This window comes from Idiotropiscis lumnitzeri, chromosome 11 (assembly GCF_059441095.1).
Source record: "Idiotropiscis lumnitzeri isolate Australia: NSW breed Sydney's pygmy pipehorse chromosome 11, RoL_Ilum_1.0, whole genome shotgun sequence".
NCBI lineage: Eukaryota > Metazoa > Chordata > Actinopteri > Syngnathiformes > Syngnathidae > Idiotropiscis > Idiotropiscis lumnitzeri.
In genome coordinates, this window is record NC_142401.1 from 5,324,606 (window position 1) to 5,334,648 (window position 10,043).

Sequence of the window (10,043 nt, forward strand, 5' to 3'; positions counted from 1 at the left end):
CGCAATAAGGGCGATCCTACCCAGAGCCACAATGGCACCGTTTCACTTTTAACCAAAGAGCCAATCAAAAGCTTAGACGTTTTCAAGTGTCCAATCAAAACGTTGGCTATTTTCATCTGTCCAATCACAATACAATTCAGACAAGGCGGAGTAGTTTCTGACCATTGTCGTCGATTCCGTGTTGGCAAAAAAAAAATCTTACAAGTGTGAGTTGACGGGTTCGTTTATTGTTGTCTTTTCTCTCGTCTGTTGTCATCTCCCATCAAGCAGCAGCCATGCCCGGGATAGAGAAGCTGCCTCTGGAAGAGACGCTGGAAGACAGCCCGCAGGTTAAGAAAAAAGAAAACAGTCCTGACTTTATGTGACGGTTTACGCTAACATGCTAACGCGCTGCTATGCTAACATCAGTGTTTGTCAACTGCTAGCCGCATGCTAACGCCTAGCACATACGGTCGTAGTGAGTCGGAAGGTTGAGGCTAAATCGGCCCAGCTGACACATCAGCTGATGGATATTTTCCATCTCCCCGTCAGGGGAGGCGTCTCCTTCTATGGGCGGCGAGCCACATTTGCTTTCATTTACTTCCGTAGCCGCCCAGCTAGCGCCTTCCTGTCATCTTGATTTCTTTATGCGTGTGTCTCACTGTTATTGTGCTTCGTGGTAGTTTTTAATGAGAAGCTGTGGAAAGAGACATACAGCTAAATGTGGGATGTAGCTGCTTACATGTCCTAAAATCATCTGTTGTGACGTCACAAGACGTCATTATTCATTGTCCATCGTGGTATGCATATTATCGTATATCATTGTCGTCATCATTGTCATCGTATACTAGTATGCTCTTTGTCCTCAATTATGTGCACTGGTAGAATGTGTCTTACCAGTTCTGGAGAACATCCACTTTTTTCCCCACTACTGTATGACATTTTTACACACTAGTGGGACAAATCTAGCATACGAGTGAGACAACTACATTTACCAGTTAGGCAGAACTTCTATTTGATGTTTTTGTGCGCCTCTAGTACCTGAGACATGCCAAGTAGTGTTATTAGTGCAACGCAGTGCTTTGTTGATAATCACGCAATGTTTTGGTGGTTCAACCAACGTGATATAATACAATATAACAAGGCACCTGTGGATGAGCTTGGTGTGTGTGTGCTGTTTTCGGGAAAGAGCACACAACTAGGTGGACAAGTACAAATGTGGTGTGTTTTTCGATGGATAGTTATTGATATATTCTGCAGGAAAAACTGAACTATTGTTCAATATTTCAGACGCGCTCTCTGCTTGGAGTGTTTGAGGAGGACACAGCGGCCATGTCCAACTACTGCACCATGCTTTATCAGGCCATGCACAGGATCTATGACGCCCAGGTATGGACACACATATGAGAGCTTTAGAGGGACAGGTTCTTGGTCATGTGATTATTTTTTCACTTTTCAGAATGAGCTGAGTGCTGCAACACATCTCACCTCCAAACTCCTAAAAGAGTATGACAAACAGGTTTGTAACTTTATTATTAATGCCCTTTATCGTCGCTGTTTAATGACACAGTTTTACAACGACAGTCTTAAAAACAGTGATCATCTTGATGACTTAAAGTCATAGTTTTTGCTGACATTATATATTAGTTTCCCCTCAAAGGCTGCTTTACAGGTGATCAGATAATAATATCCTGTGATGCAGCGTGTGGCTTCTCTTATCTTAACCTAGAAGCATTAATCAAATTTGGCGTTTGTAGCGTTTTCCTTTAGGGAGTGACGATGAAGTAATGAGCTCCACACTGCAGCAGTTCGCTAAAGTCATTGACGAGGTGAGTGGAGTGTTTTCTTGTTGTTCTTCTTCTTCACCTTTGTTCAAGCGTCTTCTTTTGAGTTTTTTTTCTTTTGGCCAGCTGAGCTCCTGTCATGCCGTCTTGTCAACCCAGCTGGCCGATGCCATGATGTTCCCCATAATGCAGTTCAAAGAGAGAGACCTCAAGGGTATTTGGTTGGTAAATATAATAAAATGTCGCTTGTTAGATATAATAAAACGTCTTTTTTTTGTACCTGCAGAGATCCTAACTCTGAAGGAAGTCTTTCAAATATCCAGCAATGGTAAGTTACCTTCCGAGTGTCCATAACGACGACTGCTCCCATTTTCTCCAATCATACAAAAAAAACTAAAAAAAAAAAACTACTTCCAAAATGTTTGAAAGTAGAAAATAGTGAAGAAACATCCCAAAATATTACCCCAAAAATTGGGCATAAATAGAGGTGTATATATTAGACAAATACACAAGTATTTGTGTAAAGAGTGTTTTTTTCCCCCTTGTAAACCATTTTAACTGCCATCATTTCAGATCATGACATGGCCATCAACCGATATAGCCGCCTGTCTAAGAGGAAGGACAATGACAAGGTAAGCTTCTGAAAACACGCCCGAACCTGCGACACAGGAAGCTGACATGGTCATGGTCATCAATGTGCGTGGTAGATGCGCGCCGAGGCGGTGGAGGACGTGTATACATCACGCAAGAAGCAGCACCAGACCATGATGCACTACTTCTGCTCCCTCAACACGCTGCAGTACAAGAAGAAGACCGCGCTGCTGGAGCCGCTGCTGGGATACATGCAAGCTCAAGTGTGGAGGACGCACCGGTTGGCAACATGAATGGCTCAATTTCAGATTGACTTATTTTTTTTCTGTTTTGTTCGTCCACAGATTAGCTTCTTTAAACTGGGCTCAGAAAACCTCAACCAGCAGTGGGAAGACTTCCTGGCCACCATCGGGACCAGCGTCCAGAAGTAAGATGCTGATCCAGTTGGTATTACAGCAGTATTACATCACTATATCACAAAAAACAACAAAAACAAGGTAATCAGAAATTTGTTGAAGCGTGTGTCAAAACATTAGGGACACTTGCACGGACTATTCACGCTCCACATTTTACAAAAAATATTGAAGAATGCTAAAAATATCCAAATATATAAATGATAAAAAATATCTATGTTACATTTTTAAAATATTAGGAAAGAGAAGACAACAATATTGTTCAAAACAAACTTACAAGAATATCATACATAAATATGAGAATAAAATCTTTTGAAAATGCACCAAAGCATTACAACCAAAATGCACAAAATACAAAATACGGCAAAATTTTTAGAAAATAATATACGATTAGCCAAAGTACACAAATATTAGCAAATAATACCAAACACATGTTAATGTAGTAAAAACAAGTATGTGACAATACTTGCGAAAACATTTAGAAAACTCCAAAAGTATTTAAAAAATTGATAACCGAAATAATTGAAAAATTAATAAACACAAATACTGAAATATTTGAACTTCAAATGAAATGAAACAATCGAAAAAAATTACCAGTAACAAAAATCACAAATACTGATCAGGAAATATACAAATTAAAAATACTCAAATAGAGAACACTGTGTGTGCATGTGTGTAGATATAGACACAAAAATACAAGATGATAATTAGAAGATTCAGATCAGTAAAAAGTGTAAAAGTATTAGCCAAAATAAATGTATTAAAACCGTACAAAAATCTGATAAAATGTAAATAGTTTAAGAAAAAAATTAAAATATTATAAAACAAGTAAATGTTACCTGGTGAGAGTGTTCTAACAACTACTCAGACGCTCAATAATTTAATAATGCTACTTGCGTGTGCTTACATCAGCGTGCGTCGAGAGATGGAGGAGGAGGTGGGTCACATGCAGCAGACTATTGAACAGATGGAGAGGTCATGTGACCCACTGTACGCGCCGTGCGACCCGGACCCGCTCCACTCGCCCGTGTGTCGCAACCTCACCCAGAAGCAGGGCTATCTCTACGTTCGCAAGTAAGTAAACCTCTAAAAGGGGCACGTTACATTGACGAGCCACTAAACAGTTTTAAATGGCCGAAATTGAAAAGGGAATCTATTGCCCAGCCTTATTGCGTTGTAATAAAAAAAAAAAAAAAATGAAGTCGACCCGTGATCCCCACAGTAAGACGGGCCTGGTGTCCACGTCGTGGGAGCGTCAGTACTTCTTCACGCAGGGGGGCAACCTGATGCAGCAGGGCCGCGCCGAAGTGGCGGGTGGCCTTGTGACCGACCTTGACAATGCCTCCGTCATGGCGGTGGACAGCGACGATCGGCGCTTCTGTTTCCAGATCACGTCCTTCGACGGCAAGAAGTAAGAGTCTGCTGCTCAAAAAGTGACAAATACCTTGTTTCGTCCTTCCTGGTCATGTACTTTCTGAGAAAAAAAGTAATTAATAGGAAAGGACAGAAATATGACAAAAATATTTGACAAAAATACACACAAATATTAGAAGAAAATAGAGAACATTTTGAGCAAATAATTCGAAACCATGTGGAACGCTCCCTGTCCTGTTTAGTAGTTTTGTCTTGCTCACAACTGACCGAAAAATGTTGTATGAACTTTTGATATTCTGTTTTTGTTCTTTTGTTGTTGTCTTTTTTGTGTTGCGTCGTCAGAGTGGTGACGCTGCAGGCGGAGAGCAGGAAGGACTGCGAGGAGGTAAGAGTAAGAAAAAGTGTCTCCAATTGTTGTTGATGGATCCTCTCCCTCACCGCGTCTTGATGCTCTTCGCTCGCCAGTGGATCGCCACCATCAACAACATCTCCAGACGCATCTACCTGAGCGAGAACGCAGAGGTGCGTGCATGTGTGCGCATGAGTGCGTAAAAGTGAGACTTTGAGTGGATGTGTGTGTATGCGTGTGTCCTCAACTGATGTGGCCTTCCACTGACAGGAAGTGGCGGCCAGAGTCAACCAGCCTGCCATTGAGGCGGTGACGCCGTCGCCGTCCTTCCAGCAGAGACACGACAGTATGCGGCCTGCCAGGTTAGCCGCTTGTGTGGGTGCGTGCACGTGTGTGTGTGTGTGTGTTCCATGCTCTTTATAAACTGCCCCACTTACTTACTTCATGGCAGCAAGAGCCGCGTTGGCCGAACCGGCAGCATCAGCTCGGTGGGCTCCGAGCCTTCGCCCGCCCTCTCCGCCCTCTCTTTGGATGCCTTGGTTGCCCCGGAAACACCAATCCAGTTTGACATTATCTCCCCCGTCAGCGAGGAGAATGTCGGGCACGGAAAGTCGGCAGCCCAGGCTGGCAGGTACCCTTTTGCAGCCTGGGAAATTATTGTCATCATTGCTCTTATCATTAGTAGTCGTTATGATTATTATTGATACAATTACAATATGAAATTGATTTCTTGGGACAAATTTGTGACCTTTTTTTCTTGAATGAAAATGATTTTGATCAATCTGGTTGTAATTAGGCTTTTTAATAATTTCAACACATTTATGACATTTAAAAAAATACTCAATTATAGTTTTTCTTTAATGAATTGAATTATTAGTTTAATTAAATTTTGAAAATCTACATAGACGTCTCAACACTTACTGTAAATAGAATTTTTTTAGAAAGGTTGGTGTGTTTAATGGGTTTATGTGCTTTAAATTCAACTAAATATAATTACCAATATGATTATTATATTTATAGAAACATTGCTTTAACATATTTTATTTGAACTTTTTACACCTACTTTTTGAAAAATTCTTATTATCAATCAGTACTTCATTGGCATTCTCCGTCTAGTTTATTTGCTGATTGGCTGCTGCTGAGTCAATTTTGCACATCCGCTCATACGTTAGTAAAATGGCTCCCTGGACAGTGTCAATATCAACTTTTTATTCGTGTTCAGTGGTTCTGTGTGTGTACATGTGTACCTACAGGAGAAGTAATCCATTTGGCGAGTCAGGTGACAAATCATCGGCGGACAACGAAGGTATGCTACACTCTCCAAGGGCTCATTACTGCCCCTTGTGTCCTGGAGATGACCTACAAGTATTTAGAGTAATTTTTTTTTTTATGTGGGGGTGGTCTTCTAGACTCAATCCTGCACCAACTCTTCATCGTCCGCTTCCTGGGCTCCATGGAGGTGAAGAGTGCAGAGTCGCCAGATGTCATCCCCGAGACCATGAGGCAGATCCTGGCGGCGCGCGCTATTCACAACATTTTCAGGATGACCGAGTCACACCTGCTGGTCACCTGCGACTGCCTCAAGTAACAACCACATTTTCTAAGATAACAGCATTCTTTCAGAATTCATTTAGTTTTTCCTCAAAAATTCCAAGCCTTTCAAAAGTGAAGCACTTTTTGCACACTTTCTCTTGTTCCAGCTTTATTCTAAAATAGATGAAATTCATTTGTATAGTGTGTATAATTTTGGGGGTAAAAAAAAAAATGTTTTTTTTTCTCTGCAGGCTCATTGACCCGCAGACACAAGTGACACGACTCAGGGTAAGTCGACGCTGGCGTACGTAAGACACGGGCCTCCGCAGTTGAGCTTGCAACTATTGTGTGTGTGTGTGTGCGTGTGTGTTCCCCATCAGTTCCCACTGTCCAGCATCCTCCAGTCTTCGTCCCATCAGGACAACAAGAGACTGTTTGGATTTATCCTGCACTCGGCCAGCGGGCTTGCCGACGGACGAGCCGTCTGCTACATCTTGGAGTCCAACGATGACGGCGAGAAGGTTGAGATTTTGTTCTACTAGCGATGACATAAACATTTTGCCTTAAAACTCATTCCACAATGCCCCATGTAAAAATTCACAATTTATCCCCCTGAAATTTTTGCACTTTTACTGCAAAAGAAATGACTCCAAATATTGCATTATAGCCATATTGTAAATCTATTAAATCATTTTTTCCCTTTAGAATTCTACATGTATTGCCCCATAATACAATACAATACATGAAAAAGTGCGCAAATATTTTTGTAAATTTTTTCAAAATTCATTAAAAAAGAAAATGTCTCAAATATTCCCACTTTGTTTCCCACATTATATTGTCATATTCCAAAACTGATGAAAAGATATTTTCTCTTAAATTCTATCCACGAAGCAACCACATTTTTGGAAACATTGATTGATTTATTCAAGAAATATAAATTATTTAAATATTGTATGTGCTCTATTAATCATCCTAATCACTTTTTCCATGTTTTGTTTTTTACTGCTGTATTCCTAAACTGATTAAATTGCACACTTATTTCCCAAACATGACAAAGTGACCGAACCATTGCGACTTGTTTTCTTTCAGATCTGCGACAGCATCGGGTTGGCCAAGCAGATCGCCCTCCACTCTGCGCTGGTCAGTCTCACGTTTACCTTAAATGTATCATTTGTCATTTAAAAAAAAAAAGTTTTTTACTGAGTCGCGTCATGTCGTAGGACCGCAAGGCGGCGGAGAAGCGCAAGGAGCAGGACAAAGCCAAAGAGAAGCAACAAGAAGAACTCAGCAAGCAGCGACAGATCGAAAAGGTGACCTTGTCTTCTGCTTCTTTTACAAAAAGATCTCTTTTGGCTCGCAACAGAGAGCAAAAAATGGAAGCCTAGCCTCGTAACTAACATGAATAAGGGCCAGCGCACGATTCTGTGAAATAAGGAGACTGGAGAAATTCATGATCTGTGAAATAAGGAGACTAGAGAAATTCATGATGTCACCTCTAAATGTTACATGCACGCAATTATACGCCTAATCTTTTGATGGCGGCGTCCAGGACCTGGAGGAGCAAAGCCGCCTCATCGCCGCCTCTAGCCGTCCTGCCAACTCTGCCGGGGTCGACGGACACTTTGTGGTACTGAGCAACAGCCAATCAGAGGACAGTGATGTCGGCGCGGAGGAGGACAAGAAGAAGGGCGAGTCAGATGCCTAGCCACGCGCCTACAAATGGGTACGAACCTTTCGCCCGTCCACTCCACGCTCAGGAATCAACACCCGCCCGTCCGGGCTGCCTGGGGATATAAAACGAGTTCATCACAGACTCTTTTGTTTTAGTTGTTGTTTAAAGAAAAAAAAAAGCTTTTTATACTTTGGGAACTATAGATATACAAACTTCTCATTTGCTTTTTCTTCTCATAATCATTTATTCTCAGATTTGTTTTATTCTCAAACGTCCTCCGTGGTTGTTTGTCGGCATTCTGCACCGTTTTTAAAGCAGCCGTTTATTGCGTTGCACTTTTGAGGCTGAATTCATATGTCAGCCTTTGAGCCAACTCACATATTTTACCTGAGAAAAATCTTGCAGCCAATCGTAGTTGTCACATGAAGGAAGTAAAGTGAACCCTCCCATTTTTGCAGTTCAACATTTGCTTGTTTGTAGATTTTTATTCACGGTATTCCTTTGGTGGCAAGGTTGTATCTTGAAATGACTTCAGACGGTTCATTGCCATCTTGTGGCATCTATAGGCAATTACACTACAGTATAAACATTTTTAGAGATGAGGGGGCATCAATTACTTCCCGAATTTTGCTATTGGGTGGGGGGGGGGTCTGTCTCTAGAATCAGAATGCCCTTTATCGTCATTGTACTCAGTGTACGAGATTGGAGTTTATGGCGGAGGGATGTGTTCCAGACCCACCGGCCATGAAAATTTGTAATTCAGAGCAGTGATTCCCAATCAATATGTGTTGTAGCACATCTTCCACAAGATGGCAGAAGATAATTAACTTGTGTATCCACCTTTATGTGAAATGTGCCATAAGATATGTGCCTTGGCTCAATAAAGGCTGGGAAACACTGATTTCGAGAGACCATTAAAAACATTTCTAAAATAGTTTTGTCCCTCTCACATGCTCTAAATCCGTTTAAAAGTATTAAAACACAAAGCGCCCGTTCTGACTATGCTGTCAAGAAATGGGAGACGTATAATGCCACTTTGATGAAAGAACGCTCTCACAAATGAAACGTGTGCTTGCTGCAAGCCGTTTGTCTCTTCCAGTTGACACATAAACCAAAAGAGAATTAGTCATTGTGTATTTAAACACCCAAAAAGTTCAACTATTCCATCTGATTTTGTCTTTATGACGGTCTGCTAGCTTGATGCTAGCAAATCATGCAAAACTCAATTGACAGGCTAATGGAAATTAGCATATATGTTAACCTTAAAAAACTGAGGAATCCTATGCTGAAATGTACCTTCTGCCATCTCGTCGAAGAGCATTTAATCGTTTTGCCTGTCACAATACATCTCTGGCATAGACGAACAAAGACATTTTTTTGTCAATGAAGTTTTGCAGACTAATTAGGTCAAATTGGATAGTGTGTAGTAGTGGTTGGGAATCAGCACTTTTTGTGGCACGTGAAAGTCCAAAAAACGGCGAGCGAGTGGGAGAGCCGATGTGGCGACGCCAGCAGGGACAACAAGTCACAATATCGACTACAGCTATGATTCAAGAGCAAAACGTGATGATGATTGATGAAGAACATAGAAGGTTTCTGGACATCAAATTCAAGAAATTGTTTACTGATGATCATTTGGGTCACTTTGTCGGGAGTTTGTGTTTTGTTCTTGTTGACCGGTGGGCACTTTACTGACACCATATTGTTGTAATGTACGTATACGCCTCATGATCAATGTTTCAAGTTGTCATTTAACAAAAAAAAAAGCTTTTAAAGACAAATAAAGCACTAACTCCACCCGCCTGGATTGAGTGTGTTTTACATATTAAATGCACCCATCATTGTACAATTATGGAGAATATTTTATCATTCCATATGTCAAAAGGTCATAATCGCTCACACACCCACACTCTTTTTAGATCAAAAACACCATGGTATCGGTACTTAAAACTGGTATCGAACATCATTATTATTGCTGTATGTGTTTATAAAGTACAATCCTATAGAGTTTTTTTTTCTTATTAAAAAAGTAAAGTTATTGCATTTGGGGGGGGTGAAATGGATTAATGGCATTTCAATTCATTTCAATGGGGAAAGATGATTTGAGATTTCAGGCGTTTTTAGTTATGAGAGTGGTCATGGGACAAATTCAACTTTAAATCAAGGCACTACTTTACTGTGGTTCCCTGCTATTCCCACTCAATTTCGTTGAAAAAAAATTACACCCCCACGCCCCCCCCCCCGGTCAAATAATAGTGATAAGCGTTTTTCGGGGAAAATGGGTATAGGCTCCACGCGAGTAATAACGTCACTCGCGCCCTCTCACGCGCGCACCCGCACAGGCTGAT

General features: G+C 41.1%; 1 protein-coding gene across 5 annotated transcripts; it reads left to right on the forward strand.

The window, feature by feature from the left end:
- The first annotated feature begins 160 nt into the window (after nt 1-160).
- appl1 (adaptor protein, phosphotyrosine interacting with PH domain and leucine zipper 1) lies at nt 161-9,497 on the forward strand. Of its 5 annotated transcripts, XM_088308208.1 has the most exons (22): nt 163-329; nt 1,270-1,368; nt 1,439-1,498; nt 1,737-1,808; nt 1,890-1,977; nt 2,050-2,091; nt 2,337-2,395; nt 2,471-2,617; nt 2,699-2,781; nt 3,680-3,841; nt 3,990-4,178; nt 4,484-4,526; nt 4,607-4,663; nt 4,761-4,852; nt 4,942-5,121; nt 5,744-5,796; nt 5,900-6,074; nt 6,275-6,311; nt 6,404-6,544; nt 7,113-7,163; nt 7,244-7,333; nt 7,573-9,497. In XM_088308208.1, the coding sequence occupies exons 1-22, from the start codon at nt 276-278 to the stop codon at nt 7,726-7,728; spliced, it is 2,130 nt and encodes a 709-aa protein (XP_088164334.1). In that variant the 5' UTR covers nt 163-275; the 3' UTR covers nt 7,729-9,497. The 5 variants fall into 5 exon arrangements, with proteins under 5 accessions (XP_088164329.1, XP_088164331.1, XP_088164332.1 ...); XM_088308205.1 differs by having other exon boundaries at nt 162-329; nt 1,737-1,977; XM_088308206.1 differs by having other exon boundaries at nt 162-329; nt 1,890-2,091.
- The last annotated feature ends 546 nt before the right edge of the window (nt 9,498-10,043 follow it).

Excerpts from the sequence above, each read along its gene's own strand:
- appl1 (XM_088308203.1), top strand. The coding sequence starts at position 276 with ATGCCCGGGATAGAGAAGCTGCCTCTGGAAGAGACGCTGGAAGACAGC. Across the intron at positions 2,396-2,470 it reads AGAGGAAGGACAATGACAAG|ATGCGCGCCGAGGCGGTGGA; the intron begins GTAAGCTTCTGA and ends TGTGCGTGGTAG. Across the intron at positions 6,545-7,112 it reads CCAACGATGACGGCGAGAAG|ATCTGCGACAGCATCGGGTT; the intron begins GTTGAGATTTTG and ends GTTTTCTTTCAG.